The 17240-nt window shown below is 35.5% G+C and overlaps 1 protein-coding gene across 2 annotated transcripts in view; it reads right to left on the bottom strand.

The window, feature by feature from the left end:
* The window catches only part of LOC108729297 (uncharacterized), a 103233-nt gene that overhangs the window by 2456 nt on the left and 83537 nt on the right, over positions 1-17240 (bottom strand). For both annotated transcript variants that reach the window (XM_018458356.1, XM_018458355.1), the window contains exons 2-6: positions 8846-9156; positions 6699-7166; positions 3077-3465; positions 1024-1518; positions 412-760 (exon numbers count right to left, since the gene is read on the bottom strand). In XM_018458356.1, the coding sequence (XP_018313858.1) occupies positions 412-760; positions 1024-1518; positions 3077-3465; positions 6699-7166; positions 8846-8995 (1851 nt within the window). In that variant the 5' untranslated portion in view covers positions 8996-9156. The remainder of the gene's footprint in view (positions 1-411; positions 761-1023; positions 1519-3076; positions 3466-6698; positions 7167-8845; positions 9157-17240) is intronic.

Genomic DNA, 17240 nt, shown 5'->3' with positions numbered 1-17240 from the left:
AACATAATTTAAGCTCTTACTACGAATATAACTAATATCATCTCAAGAGCTGGAGATAAAAAACAAGACTAAAAAATGCTAATAAAATAATTAGTTTTTAGTTCGAACAAAGATTGAATAAAATATATCGCTCTCATTTAATTTGCTATAATAACGACACAACTTAAAAAGTACAATATGTTTTCTAGAAAATAAGATAAATATTTTGAATCATTAAAATTTTGTAATATTAATTTTGAAATGTGATTTTAATGTAATAATTATAAGGAATAAAAGTTTTTTAAGGTAAATATTATTTATTCTTATTTATTCTTTATGCACCCATTTTTTTATAAGTAATTAAAAAAATGAGAATTTTAAAAAACAATTTTTTAGTTACTTGATGTAACATCGAATAGATTAGAATCTCACCGAGTTCGACCGTCTTTTCACGATCTCGTTCTCCATCACGGCGGGTCTAATGGCCGACGGATTGCCATTCAGTCTCATCGGTGAGAGATTCTTATTCACATCGTGTTTCTTGCGTCGCAAGCACATCGGCGTGCCGCCCACGCTTCTGCTGCCCTGATTGAATCCTGAATTCTTCAGGAGCATCCTTTCCACCAGCACGCGGTTCAGATTCGCCGTCTCGTCGTCACATCGGTCTAGATTTGGCTTACGACGTTGCGATATCCTCTTCTTGCGCTTCTCACTTTGCTTATCATCCATCTTTCTATGTCGCGCGCTCTGTCTCTTCATGCTGGCTCTCGCATTTACGTTTCTGGTTACGCAATGTAACAAAAATAAATAATGTAATTTAAACTCGTTTGGTATGTTACAAACAACGTAAAATACTAAACTAATAGCGTTTTTTACTACAATGGGTTATCAATCTGGATTGAATTAATGACGTTATATGCTCTACTAATTTTATAACGTTAACTAATAATAGAGCATGTGACATCATCAATCCCAAGTATGGTTCATTGTAGTCAAAAACATTATAAGTCCTTGACAATTTAAGTTAAGTTTCTCGGAGCTCACCTCTGAGAGATCTCGTCCTTGGTTCTGCGCTTGAGAAAAGACTCACGAAGCCTGCTGCCGCGCCGGCTTAGTTCGCTTGTAAAAGTGAAGTAGGTGCAGTGACCGGTATTGGGAAAGTGGCCGGCGCCATCACATTCGAGATTGTCCAGATCGAGAAATGAGCCGTTATCGATGTAATCAAGTTCGTCGTTCTCAAATGGATCGTTCTCGTCGCCACCATCCTGACCGGTGTCGATGTCTGATAGCGAGTCGATGTAATCCTCGCAGTCAGTCGGGTCACTGTCCGACAGAATGTCCGTCTCTTTTTCGTACACGTAGCTCTCGTCGAACTTGCCCATCATCTCGTTCAGCGTGATGTCGTCCTCTGACGAGCGCACGCTGCGCGTAACCGAGGACGCCGACGAGCTGCTGCTGCTGCTGGCTCGTCGTTGCAGAGCCAAAGAGATCTTCGGTCGGAGATCCATGCCCGATGTGATTCTCCAGTTTTGATTAATCCTGCGCAAGACGTATCATGAAAATTTTTGAAAAATGTATTATATTTGCAAAGTTTGCATATGAATATTAAGTCAAAATTCACTTTGACAGATGATAAGATTATTTTTCTTAACTGATTTTTTTTTCATCGGTCTAATTTTTATTTATAATTAATAAGGATTAATAATATATAAGGATTATAGGAAAATAGGATTCTTTTTCTTATTTGATTTTTTCTTACTGGTCTAAATTTCATTTATAATAAAACAATTTTGGTTTCAATGGACTATCATGGATATAAAAATATTGATTGAAAATTAATTTAAATGTTAAACTGCAAATGCGAATAAAAGAGAGTCATTCAAAAAGAAAAAGATATATGTATAAAAATATAAAATGAATGATATATGAACAAAAACGAGATTTTATTTGAACTTTTTCTATTCACTCTTAATTTAGCTTGCAAATTTTATCTTTTTTAATTCTTAATTTAGTTTTTTTTTTTAAAGCAATGGTGTAAATATCTAGAAATTAAGGTGTGCGTTGTGTCGTCAGTAAATTTCTTTTAATCAAAATTGCATTTTAGTGGAACATGGTAATGTAAATATATACAATTAGCATAAAGTGCAAATGCAATTTGCAAAGCAAAGCACGATTCGCAAACCAACGATAATCAAATTGCAAAAGAAATTACGTCGGTATCAGGTGTAATCAGCTTGTGACTGGGAATTAAAAATTAAATCTGGCGTAAAGGGGAAAAGCCCGTTTCCATAATTGCGGGTCGGCGGCCAATAAAGCGCAGTTTCGCGGATCTTTTCTGCTTCGCGGAACTTTTCTAACCATTGGCTTCTCGCTTAAGCCACTAGCTTCGGTCAATTCCAGACCAAAGACTGGAAAAGCCGATGGATTTGGAAAAAAGAAAAACTCTTCGATACGCCGTCCGCCGGCAACTTACGCAATTAGAAGTTTTTCCTATGAGAAATTGGATAAGTTTCGAAAGAGCAACGATACAGCTACAGAAATATATCGGGTACTTTTAAATTTCTCGCGTTTTGCTTCCACATTTCGTTTCTCCGCAGTCTATTTTTAATTTTCATCTATCCTCAGTCAGATAATCTAATCCGATTCATCTAATTATCATTGTAATCATCTAATTTTAGCCATTAGATTTTTTGAATAAATTTTCGGTTAAACCTTTTTCAATCAAATGTATGCATAATAGCTTATCGATTTCCTGGTGAAAATAAAGATTGGAACATAAGTCGAGGAGAAAGTGATAGAAGCACAAACGAAACTTCTATAGGAGGCGAAAAAGGGACAACGTAATATAAAAGAAGCTTCCATTCTATTTTTACGTTTCGTTGTCTCAATTTTTGTCTTCTAGAAACTTTTTTTATGCTTTTGTCACTCTCCTCGATTTACGTTCCAATCTTTATTTTTGCTAAGAAATCGATAATAAGCTATTTTATTGAAAAAAATTAAATTGGAATTATAAAAAAAAATGTAATTTAGATTGTTGTCATTAAAATTAGATTGTTACAATGATAATTATATCAAAACATTAAAAAGCACTACTTACGGGCTTCGGCCTGCGCTGAGGCTCTCCTGACGATGCTCCCTCCTGCCATGAGGCTCCCTGCCATTCAGATTGACATCGCTGGCACTGCCGGAGGATTCCGTGAGCTTCAGGCCGGAACTGCTGCTGCTCTCATCCAAAGCAAGCCGCGATTTCAGGCCGTTCGTGCTAGATCCGGACGAGTTCGCCGACAGCCATGGGTTCGTCCGGATGCGGGAGCGTTCGCGAGGCGACTGCACCGGAGGTGAGACCAGCGGCGGTGGTATCGACGACGGTACTGGCAAATTGTTTCTCGTTGAATCGGCGGAATAAGACTCCGTTCTGCGATGAGAGTTCTCCTGCTGCCTCTGCTGATGCTGTCTTTGACCGTGATTCGTCGATGTCTCTGCACTCTACCAATTTAGAATAGAAATATATAGACAACGAAAGGAGAGACGGGGCTTTTATATTTCATTGGTTTTATCGATCACGGTTGATTAATCTTTTCCTCTTTGTGTATGATGATTAATGTGTTGCGATGTAAAAAGGAATAGAAGATAGGTCGAACTATGCTTAAAATTAGCTAACGTCGACGAAATTGGCGAACCGTCGTTTCTTTTTAATGAGAAAGTATGTGTTTTAGCGATCGTTGGTCAGAAGGATGAAAATACCGATTTTTGTAAAAGAAACATTTGTGAGCATTCTTGCCGGTGAGCCATCAGCATAAAATATCTACAGTAAAATTCTTTCTATTAAACCATGTTATATAAATAAATAAATTAATTATAATAATTTTGCATATTTTTTAATATAGCAATAACGAAGAAGTTCTCCAAAGATATACTATTTATTTACTAGAGACAAGAATAATTAATGTTAATTAGTTGTATGTTATGCAGTGCCAATTAACTGTATATTATACAAATAACTTGATCAATTAGTTCCTACAGTAAATAATTAATTTATATTTATATTAATTAATTATTCTTATAGTATTATAAATAGATATATCTTTAGGAATTTCTTCACTATCATTACAGATAAATATGCAATTATAAATATCTTCTCTTAATTGAAGAAGGAATGGCTTAGCTGCGGCAATGATTATTCTCAGTGACACATACTTTTGTTTTTCTATAAAAAATGTTTTTAGATTATGTTATAAATTATTTACATTGTTTTATTTAAATGAAACTCCATGGCCGATCATGGCCCGAGTTAATTAACTAATTAATTTGTACAATACACAATTAATTATTCTAGACTGTGCAGTATAAGATATAACTTTCGGAGATACGTCTTCCTTATTGCTCCGTTAAAAAATACGCATAAAAATTAATTCGTTCATTCATTCAACCCCTCAAAGTCGGCTTTTCATACTCATCATTCTGTCCTCTGTATTTTCGTCCTTATCGCCAACCCAAATCGCAAACTCGACCGTTCCTCTTCATTGTGAAGAAACGGAGTCGCGCGACACGCAATCGATCACAGTCCTTGAAGAGGAAAGATTCATTTTTCACTCCTGCCACCCATTAACGCTCGATATCCTGGAGCGCATTTCGCGACAATAATACATCTCTCTCTCTCGAGTCGCGCAAGTGAATCTCGAGAAAGAGCAGAGCAAAGTAACGTTATCCAGACTTTTTCACCTTCGCGTTTCGAGAGGAGCGCGAAAATGCGGCTAATAAATATTTTTTCCCCGCGACAAATACATGCGTCGAGAATAAAGGAATGGATCATCGCACCACAGCTTCGCAGGTAAGCTCAGCATCCACGAGATCCACCGAGAGAGGGATTCGCAAGCCTTCTTTTCCCTTCTTTTGGCTCTTTTTCTCCCGTTCTTCTCCGTAATACATGCCACGACGATAAATGCTACTTTCAGAATGTATACTTCCTGCTTGGCGAAAGAGACCGGGTGTCGTTGAACCCGCGGCCTCAAAGACCCTGCGGCGAACAAGCACCCACAAGACGTCGCGCCCGGGGGTGCGTTTCAGTGAAACGACAGCAATCTCGTGCAGCGGACTCGAAGCGCGCATTTACTTTCGGCCTATAAACTATTTGAGGACTGAATGGAGTGTGATGCGTTTGACGGAAGAGCCGCGTCGCGCTCTCCTTTTGTGAATACATCATATCAAGATATCTCGAAATTTCGCAATAGCGGACGCTTTCTCAAACCAGATCTGAACTAGAATTTTGTTTAAGAAGATTCTCACACAGTTTTCAAAGCGCGCGATAGTTCTCGATTTTTAATGATTCTGTGAGTCTTCGAAAATTTTGCATTGCCATTAAAATTAATATATGTGGAAAAAATAGATTGGGTGGTTCAGCAAAGCTGTAGCGCGAGTTCTGTATGAAGATTTGATAGTTTAATGAAGAAATTATGTCTGTAAGCAATTAGTATGCTAATTCAGTTAATACTTTGATATAAAAATTGTTAATAATGTAACAAATTTTCTTCATTACAACAATAAAACGCCATCTTAGCTAGCATGTTTTGTTAAAAATTTTTTTATCTATATATTGGATTGACTTTCATAGAAAATTATCTCTGCTGTATTAACAAATTTTATTACAACGAATATGATTACCGATAATCGCTAATTTTATTCAGTTATACAACTTTGTTATTTTAATATAGAAAACTGATTGTCTATATATTACGGCTGTAGATTTGCTGAATCAAGTGTGTGCTTGATACAATAAAACGTTGACACACACACACAGAGTTTGATTTAAGTAAAATGATATAATAAAAAATTAATATAAAATAATTTAAAAACACACACACACTTTTAAAGTTTTTAACTATTCACCACGATTAATTTTTAAAATTGAACTGATGACATCAGAAGCAAGAAAATACATATTGAAATTCTTGTAAAAAAAAATATTTAAAAAAAAATATTAAAATAGAAATATTTTTTAATAAACAACAATTGCATGTAACAGAATACACCTGTAAAATACATCGAAAACTCTCCTTTTATTTCGGAACACAATAAAATTATATTTATCTCAATTTGACAGCTATCACATAGCTTGTTTCGTTTTCTGGTTATGCATAATTTCAATTTCAATTTCAATTTCAAATAATAGGTATGGTTATTTATTGAGTACCGAAACACAAAGAGAATTTTCGGTATAAATTTATAATAAATATATTCTATCGATTACAAGTGTTATTTTACTAAAAAATGCTCACATTTTAATATAGTTATGCAAGAATTTTGTTCAGGTATTTTTCGTTGTTTCTGACGTTGCAATTCAAGATGGCTGCAGTGAGTAAGTAGGAGTTTTAACATTCTCTTCACGGATAAAAGCAAAAAATATATCATTGAGAATAATCGTACATAACACCAACTAAACTATTTCTTCTTTAATTAAAAGAAGATATTTATAATTTATATTATAATTATTATAATTATAATATATTTGTTTTTAAAGTAACAAAGATATAATTCTGATTAATTTTTTAAGAAATTATATGAGAAAATTAAAAAGAAAAGTATCATAGTTAAATTTACACCGAGAGAATTTCCTCGTTAATGTATTCCTTTAGGAGCGAATACATCTTTTGATAGTTTCGAAAGGACGCAAAGTGTTATCTCCTGTCTCAAGTTTCAGAAGTTATAGACAACGCACTTACCTTGTGCGGCGTACTTGTTCGAACTTCCGGCTGACCGTTGTCTCTGGTCATGTTCGTCGTGCTCGCAGTTGACTGTCCCCTATCCTCGACTCTTCCATTTCCTGATAGAATACTACTACTGGCCGGAGGCAGGTGATCCCCTGCGTTGCCTGGTGGCCTTTTCACCCTGATCTTGTTGTTATTGTTATTGTTATTGTTGGCTGTGGTGGCGGCACCGCTACTGCCGTTGCTCTGAAAGTAGTGGGTGCCGGTCCTGATATTGATGTAATACTCAGGAGGAAAACTGGTGCCGGGCGAGGTGCCGTCGGTTGAATAGCCGGTCGAGTACGCGCTCTCCGGCGAGGAGAGACTCACACTTCCTGCGGTACCGCCGGAAGTGCCGGACGAGGTGGTCACTGTCGCGCCGTAGTTGCCCCCGTGCAACCGGATACCGTCCACGTTCTTCGTCGGCGAATCCACTGGATGTACCTGGGGAAAAGATTAAAAGGTCCTTTGAATCATACTCGCGAATTGCATCCTAAATTTTTTTATTTGTTTCTGTGCAGTTAATTTTCTTTCAATAAACGATATTTCCATATAAACAATATTTCCACTCAATATAAATCGATAATAACCATTATAATAATAAAGAACAATTTTGCTGAAGTATTTAAAAATTTTAGCTAGATATAGATCTGAAAACAATTTTATTAAATTAAAAAAATAATTATGTTTATAAAATTTTTAAACATGATGAGTAATAAGTTTTGATATTCCAGCAAATAAATTAAACGTCTTAATTATTTTGATAGTCCAATAAAATTATTTTTAGATTCGGTATCTAGCTAAATTTTTAGATACTTCAGCAAAATCGTTCTTTGCAGAACAAATTTTGCAGATTTTTCAATGATAATATTAACACACGTTTATATTAAACCATAAATAATGTACTGAATCAATTTATTGAATAATTAATAGATATATATATATATATATAAATGATGGTATTTGCGAAACAGATCAAATTATTTTCACTAAAAAATAATAAAGAATATACATAGAAATATTTATGTAGAAATTAAATGTGTTTCAAAATGATGAAAGAGACACTTTAAAAAATTTATTACAAAGTATCTTTTAGATTCAGATTCTTCGGAACAGCTTTCAAAAATCAAAAATATTAATGATCTTCAAAAATTCACGTGTTATGTGATAATCCAAAAGGCACACAATAAAAAGAAAGAATGTATGAAAATTCATGAATTCAATACTGTCTGTATTAATGTACGGTTTCAGTAAGACAGTCGTCCGATGACTGCACAAAATCTGAGGCTACTGCGGCGATCTGCAATGGATGGCGTGAAAGAACGCAGGACTAGTCGCCTGCCGGGGTGTGTCTGGAAAAGAATACTGAACCCTTTTTCTATCCGCCTTAACGATAAGCGTCGACGTGCCCTGGCAACTCCTTCCACGGAAAACGCCAACCTAAGGGTCTGTTAGCGGAGAAACGGACGGGGGTAACGAGCAAACGCTGGCAAGCAGTAGGAAAATAGGGGAAGCACTTCGCAAACTAGTTCGCCGATAATGACGATGAATCCGACGAGCGTGCACCTTTCGAGATACTTCAGGGCTGAGTACTCGTGAGCGATCGCGAGTGAAAGCAATTAACGTTAGACTCATATAAAATTTCGCAACGAAACGACTGTCGAAACGATAAAGAGAATTCCAAACTTTTGGAAATTGTACTGAGAAGGTAATTTTATTTGTACTGATTGTGAGTGTTATAGATAACACCACGATAGTACATCACGATAAGAATATTAACCTAATCTTAAAATATTGTATTTTATTTTTAAACTGCATAAAACTGCAATAAGATTAAGTACATCAAGAATTTCTTATCTTGTTATCAGAGATTCTTTCCAAAAAGGCATTCTTTCTTTCGGAGAAAAATTTGTAATATCGAGCTCTTTTTATGCAGAAGGAGAGAGTCTATTGTAATAATAGATAATTGTATATAAAGCTGTTGAAAAATGTAATTAAATTAAAAAGTGTAATTTAAATCAAATTATGAAATCAGAGATACAGGAGGATCATGAAACATCAAAGTAACATTTACTTGGGATTGTTTCGGAAAGTGATCGAGAAATTACGATGAGGTTGCTCACCTGATGCAAAGCGGGCGATCTGTTGGCGCTGTGGCTCCTGGGAGAGTTGCAGTTCGAGTCGAATCCCTTGTCGCCTTTCTTCCGGTCCTTCTTCTTTTTCGATCGCACGATGTGTGCCTCCATCCACGTGCGCAATTTCGTCCCGAACATGTTGCACACGAGTGTCGGCTAACGGAGCGGTGCCTCGTCGAAAATGCCCAAGTGGACAGAGGACTCCTTCCCACGATTATCGTCCGCCGGAACCGGCTGCGATCACGTTATTTGCGCACACGTTCACTGCTTGAACGTTCCATTTCACGGTGAAACAGGACCTCTGCAACGAGAAGAGACTCGCTCGTTTAATCTTGCTACGAATCGCGATCATCGCGATTGAGAGGTGATCGAGAGTGCTGCTTCTATGCTAGAGAAGTTTGATACGTGAATGTAAAAAAGTAAAAAGATATATCCTAGGATTGATGATCTCATCAAATTTTATCTGCGTCGTGTGAAAAACTCTAATGCAAAATGTTACGAAGATTTTACAAATTATGTACAAGATGTGTACTTCAATAATATGAAATTATATCCTATAATATAATTCTTGCTTTAGCATAAAAATTCACTTCTAATACCGAATAGTAATTAACGAATGTATTTCGGAAACATAAAGATGTATGGATGAGATGTATGAAATTTACAAAAATTATTATTATTATATAGAAATAAAATCTCGCTCGAAATATCAATATTCATTTATTTTATACACAAAAAGAACGATTTTGTTGAAGTATCCAAAAATTTAATTAGAAATAAAACAAAAAATAATTACAGCATAGAATGTCAATCTTTTGTAGCTCATCATGCTCTAATTTCCTACATAATTATCATTTTGATGATTCAACAAAATTATTTTTAAATCTATATCCAGCTAAATTTATACTTTAGCTAAATCGTTTTTTCCATGTGTTATTGTAATCTAACTCCGTTTGAAGTCAAAGCCATATATATGTTTCCATATATATATATGGAACGCGATGTAATTACAGTCATGGCATAATTATAATTGATCCAACGATTAGACTTAATCATTACGTGGATAGACGATCGCGATCGTCAGTATCAAGTTTCCTCCAGTTCTCTTGATCGGATTACCTCGTAGATCACTGTGAGGCGCTTGTCGTGGGACGATTATTACAGCATCGCGTTACATCGCTATTTACACACGCTCCTCGTACGACTCGTTCCACGGGATCGTCAATAGTCTACGTCACGGCCACGTACGAGAGCTCGTATTAACATACTAAGTGGTCCGTCGTCGCTTTTACGCTATTTTTCTTATCTCTAACGTGAACGAACGACGGGCCATCAACCCTCGCCGTTCCCTGATCTCGCGAGACAATAAATCTGTAATGGAAGACATATGCGTGCCACCGTGTAAACTCCCGTGTCGCGAAGCGTGGATTTATGTGATCGCCAGTGGAGAAAAAAAAATATCGTCATCGATCTCTCGTTTCAATGCCGACTTTTATACCTATTTGCAGGAGATACACGAAACTTATCGCTTCGAGATTTGATAACAGATTCAAAATAAACTTCTCTTTAAGTTTTGTTATTCAAATAAAATGCAAAATTCAATCTTTGATCCTTTAATTCTTGGGGACTTCGACAAGATAAATTTTCTACCCGCATTCATTGAGTTTCAAATCAAGTGAGACACTTGATTCTCTTCGACCGTTCTCATTACGGCCGGGGGTGGTAATCAGCGGGCTAAACTTAATTAGGAATCGACCACCGGGGGTCGAGCAATTTAACGGACCGAATAATTAATGCGCCACGTGTTCGGGAAGACTGCGCTGATTTAAACCGTTTCCAAGATCGCATGAAAAATAAGCATTACAAAATTTATTTCGTCATACGATTTTATGGATCGCGTATTCTGTAATTTTTAACAATCTTATTGAATTGTGTAGATGACTTTTCCTTTTCTATACAAATGTTCGATAATAATATCGTTAAGAATGATAGAATTCTATAAATGATAATGATTCATCAACAACAAAATGATAAAATTATTGTAAACTCAACATCTTCCTAGCTATTATTGAGTTTAAAATAATTTTATCGGTATTTTTTTGTTACAAAATAAGATTTTTTTACCCCAACGACAATCATTAATAATTAATAACGATTGCAGAAAAAGATCTTAATGAAAATTTCAATATTAAAGTTTCTCCTGTCATAGAATTTAAATTTTAGAGGTGAGATTAAATCTTGTCGCCTATACATGTGCTACAAGAACAAGCGTTATTTTTTGAGGTTCCTGTACTTTTAAAGTCTTTTGGAGCCTTCTATATTTATAATATTCAATTACGCTGAACAGGAGTCGCCGCTCCTGTTTGCCATCGTCAGCTTATGCTTTCGACGAGGAGATACAAATTTGCATAAACACGATCAGAGAGGCCGCAGATTTTGGAAACTGGCGGTAGAGTGATCTCTTTATGGAAATAAGCGGATAGGCGCTGTCGCATCAACTTTCAAGAAGTATCGAAGAGGCTTTAGTCCAGCCGACCGAGTTTTAATCATGGCTTTCCGTCATCGTCCCGAAACTTCTCAGATGTAAGAAAATGGCGTTGAACGCATCGTTTTTTAAAGCTAGATCGCCAACTTGAATTTGTCATGCACGTCGGAAGTTTTTCGGATGTAATAATCTCATTACATACAGAATTAGCGGAGTTAATTAAGCTCCGTGCGGCTGACAGAATTTTGTGAGGCATTAAATGCAGACTGGCGGAGCGTAATATAATCACAAATTTCTGCTTTTGCCCTTTCGGCTTAAAAGGGCTTACAATAATTTATAAATTCCTCTTTCGCTTATATTTCCACTTTTATACGATCTCGTTCACTTATATTGTTAATATTTTAGTACCACTTTCACGCCAGTTAGTTCGTCCCTGTTCTTCTTTCTCTTTCGTTTACTTTCTTACTATCTGATCAATTCTGCTATTTGGTTTTACGTTCTATCATAAAATTTACAAGCCTCTCCTTGCTTATACTCCATATTTGTTCCAATCGCCTACAGAAGAAACGTGATACGAAAGAATTCCATCTTCTTTTCCGCTTTTCCCGTATCCTTATCGGTTTTCTTATTTCTACAAGTTATTGCCTTCCATCTTCTCCTAAAATCCACAAATCGACTTCGTTATTCCTTGCGCATTTTTTATTCATCCCCATCATCCACAGAACAGATATGATTCCTCTCTCAGCCGGGAACCATCTCACGTATGTCTTCCCTCGTATATACCGCATGCTATGTGCAAAAGTTGCATGCTATGTGCGAGTTGTAGATGGATATATGTAAACTTCGTCGTAATGCATATTTACTTACGAAGCCAGACTCCTCGATCTTGGCGGTGCTTATCAATCTTCAGACTAGAAAGGGCTTTTCGCGAAATAAATATTTCGTCGACCGCGCCCGCGTCATCGTCGTCGACGCGATTGAATCGTCCTGCGCATTTTTCTTCTTTTACCCCCCGACTCGAAGGTTTCGTCCTACGTGAGCAGAAACCGGAAGACGAAGACGGCGATGATGACAACGACAACGACGGCGAATCCCCAAATCGAACGCGACGAATTTCTCGCGGGAATGACATCGTGACTAGAGAATGGATGAATCGAGCTTCGCTCGGAAAACCACGATTAAAAACCTGAATAGAAAACGACTGAAAGGATTGATGTCCTGTAAGACGAAGATTTCTATAGATCGATTCGAAGGAAGTACGTGGCTCTGATCTAAATGGGATAAAAAAGAGAATCAAGTCTCACTTTAAAAATGTTAATTACCTTGAACTAGAAAAATCTTTTCCAAAGGCGATTCAATATTCAAAAAGAAAATTGCAATTAAAAAAATTAGAATAAAGAATTTCTTTAAACATCGTACGGAAAGAATGGTTTTGTTAAAGTATTAAAAACTGAACAAAATTGCGAGTCAAAATAACTCCATTTTAGAAAAGATTTTATAATTTATATTGAATTATATTTATGATATTATAACAATTATAATTACTATATTAGAGGATATTACAACTTAATATTCAGAGCGAACTGTCGAGCAAAAATCAATAATTGGCTAAAGATGATATATAATATCGAACTTTCAGATTTGTTAGAGAGGGTTTATTCCTCGCTTAAGGGAAATTTCTTGATTAAAAGCGCTTCCAAGATGGCATATCGAGCGACGTGGAATATCTTTTCCTCTGCTCGCTGCGAACTGCCGCGAACGAGTGCTCGTCAGATCTCTTAATCGCATCTGGCATCGCGACGCTCGTTAAGACGTCGCTTGCTCGCCTGCCGGTCGTGATGATCCGATTGCGTATGCTAACACGGAAGTTATAACGCAGTTAAATTCGCCATCCTAGTCCTTCGTCCTTGCCTTCGCCCTTGTCTTCGTCGTCGTCATCACCAAGTCCCGGGATTTCATTTCCATAATGTTTCGGCGAAATTTAAGGACATCTAGAAGGATAACCAACCCCCGGAACTCGGAGAGGAATCCTCGTTAGTCTAGGACCGCCGTCCCTATACTTCATCCCTCTTCTTCCCTGCGCCGTCATGTCGACCTTGGGCGAACAAAGCGATCCACTTTGAACCACTTGCATGTTCAATTCATGAAGTTTGACAATTATGGAGTGGATCGAACCCTCTCTCTCTCTCTCTCTCTTTATCTTTTTCTCTCTCTTTCTTGGTGTCGGCCATTCAATGTATTAATTAGCCCCTTAAATTTTTGTTTTTCTGAGACTGACGATTCTATATTCATGAACGTGATTGTCAAATAAGTACAATGTAGGCGGAAAAAATTGGCTCTTCATAAAAATTAAATATTTAAAAAATTTATTTTAGAATCTCTCTCATCATGCTTGAGTTTTCTAGATAATTATTTTTAAAAGCAAAAATTTTGACGTTTTGTAGGATGTTTGAGCGACTATATATAATTGATGGTCCAATAAAGTTATTTTCAAATCTATATTTAGCTAAATTTTTAGATATTTCAAGAAAACCGTATAATATAATACTCTTTTATTGTATGTCTGATATTTCACTACCATATTTCTTCTCATTTTATCATAAATTTCTCTTTTTATCTATTATGCATCAGAACATTAAATGCACATTTATTTTATCTTCGCAATATAAGACAATTAATGCAAATGGTTCAATTTAATATATTATTAATTTATATATATTTTGCGCTTTATGTATAACTGATATCCATAATATCAATCATCAAGACAGCTAACACTAATTCGATATACTCTCTATTTCAAAGGTGAAAGTGCTCCGGTGGCTCAAAGGATTAAACTAATAAATGACACATCGCTACACTCCAGTGAGAATGTCGAGACGGAGTTAGAGGAGGCCGGAGGGGAGGTAATTTTCAGGGTTAACGAGGGTTCCTTTGGCCAGGATGTAGCAGTATCGCAGTATCGATGAATGGTCAGAGACAAGAGCTCGTTAGTCTCGTTACAGTACCGGCAAACGGGCGGTCCTGCGACGGGGAAGGAACGGGATTTCGAGTGAGTGCACCCCCTGTGTACCCTGTATAATGCCAGCCCCTATAATTTATCGTGGTCGAGCCGGTGTGTAATAACGATGATATCGGGGATAACTTTTGACTTGATTAAAGCGAGGCTTATCGCCTGGCCGGGGAGACATGCTGGTCCTCGTGGAAATTTTGCTTCTTTCACGGTCAAAGGTTCGCCAAGTCAGCACAAAATTCACGCGAGATTATCGCGCGGGTTACCGTAAAAGTGTAATCCGCTTATCTAAATCGTACAGCATACCTGATGTATAACTCCTGAAATAATACTTAACCTATTAAGTATTAGGGGAGAATGATCTTCGCAGCTGTTATCTAAGGTGTAATCTGTCTTAAGAGGTCTTAAAGTAAGGAGTTTATTGGGTATATACGTAGACGTATATGTATCTAGATATCGAGAAGCAGCTTCCTTTAGTATGAAGAAATAATTTAGAAGCTACTGCTAAGGGACGTCGAAATAAACGCAGAATGTTATTACTAACGTTGTCGTTCGCGATGCGTAAATCGAAATGCCGGGAATGCACGGAATATTAAGGAAACTTTCGGCGTAACATATCGGCCATTAATCATCGTACCCCGTTGCAGGGTGGTCGCCTAGTATTTCCCCTCGGTGAAATGGAAATTGCCCTAATGCGTGTACGGTATTCCCCAGTATACATGGATAGAATTTCAGAGTACTTGTATGGAACTTAGTGATTTTCCATATCACAAAATGTAGCTGCATTCGAAATTTTAAGAGAGAAATATATCTTCGTATAAGGGTTCGAAAGGAAATAGTATATCCCTGTACTTTATTGCTAAAGCACATAAAAAAAACTTCTTACATAAAAATTTGATTAAATTTCACACATTTCATATCCTAAATTAAATTTCCATGTTAATTTAACACAAGATGAATATATTAGGAAATAACATAAATATTATATAAAAAATTAACAACGTAATATTGACACAATTTATAAGCAATTATATTTCGTCGTTAAAAACAATATTTATAATATGTTAAATTAATATTATACATTTTATTCATTTAGCTAAGAATTTACGTTTTTAAAAAATATTGTTATGTTATTTGTTCATTTACTCATAAATTATATTATTTTAACACTAAGAAATGTTGAATATCAATTTAACAAAAATATTCATTTAATATAATTATTATACATTGTATCAATACTCGGATATGTTAAAAATTCAATGAAAAATTTTAACAAGGAATTTTAAAATGGATCGTTTTTAACTGCACAAATACAAAATATTTTCTACTGATTAAATCTAATTAAATAATATTTAGTAACATTCTTGAATTTTTAAAACAAATAAATACGTTATTACAACGTAAAATTGCTAAGAAATTTCTGCTCAAATTTTTACACAAAAAGACTAAGCGCCAATTGATTACGCTATAACCGCCTCTGTTTCTTTTTTTGGAACACATGGTGCGCACTTACGTAATTTAACTTTTATTTTCGAGTTGGGTGCCACCTGCAGATTCTTGCCTCTTTCTCTTCTCTTATACCTTTTTTAATCCAACGAATGTCTGGAGCGTCTTAAGCACGGTTCCTCGGTTTAATTTAGAAAATGTGTGTAATAACTAGTTACTTACTCTCTTAAGGAATTAATCAAATGTTTTAAAAATACCAAAAAACTATTTAATATAACAAAAAGGAAAGAAAACATAAAATAAATTTTCATAATTTTATTTATTTCTTTTTTTCTTATATAAAAATATTTAAATAAAAAATACATATTTTAAAATAAAATAAGTTTTTGCATTTTTTGCATAGGATTTTATTATTATTTCTGAAAATACTTGATCGATTCCTTAAATAATTATATTTAATATTAAAAACCTTAGATGTATATATATATATCTTTAATTAACTATTCTAATTAGAAAATACATATAAGAACAATATCGATGTTATTGGAACACTGTGTCTTTTAAATTCATAGTACTTCTATAATGCAATCTTTGTGAGTGTTACCTGCCTGTGGGAGATTTTTCCTCGTTTCCACCTTTTTGTTTTAATTTAACAGATGCCCAGGGAATTCCAACACTGGCTCGTAACAAACGACATACAACGACGCGTTAATTACTGAGAGTAGCGGTCCGAGGATGGGATTCGCGATTCGACGAAAATTCACGACCCTTTACTTAACAGCTCTTAGAATGAACGTGTAAATGACAGTAACATCGCGTGCACGCTGAACACAATTAATTCACGACACGTGACATCAGTCATGCGCGTATAATTAGCAGTGCCTGTTTCACGGCTATAATATATATATATATATATATATAATCAACGTTTACGTGTAGAGACGTCGTCGTAAAATTTGTATCGACTGATTTGTTCCTTTCGACAGTCCTCCTTTGGCCCAAGGCTCGCCTTTGTTAAGGCGGATCAACGTCTCGTCGCGTCGATTAATATGCATGAGACACGTACAGGGTGTCTCGGTATTCCCCATCTTAACTTTAACGATGAATTTTCGAACTTTAATCTGGAGCCCATTTTGCTTTGCTTAGAACATTGAAGCATTGAGCTTCTTGTTAATAAAATCAGGAAAAATGAAAAACAATATTTTTAAAAATCACAAAAGTAAATGTTCACAAAAACAATAGTTTTGCTGAAGTGTCTAAAAATTTAATTAAATACGGATCTGAAAATAATTTTATTGGACTATCAAAATAATAATATATAGAATGCTTAAGCTGGTTTTGCTAGAATAAAAAAATTACTCATCATGACACACTAACTTTCCTACATAATTATTTTAACGGTCCAAAAAAGTTATTTTCAAATCTGTATTTAACTAAATTTC

The sequence above is a fragment of the Mycetomoellerius zeteki genome, unplaced genomic scaffold (assembly GCF_001594055.1).
Source record: "Mycetomoellerius zeteki isolate Tzet28-1 unplaced genomic scaffold, Tzet1.0 scaffold72, whole genome shotgun sequence".
In the NCBI taxonomy this organism is placed as follows: Eukaryota; Metazoa; Arthropoda; class Insecta; order Hymenoptera; family Formicidae; genus Mycetomoellerius; species Mycetomoellerius zeteki.
This window is presented reverse-complemented; position numbering and strand designations above follow the sequence as displayed.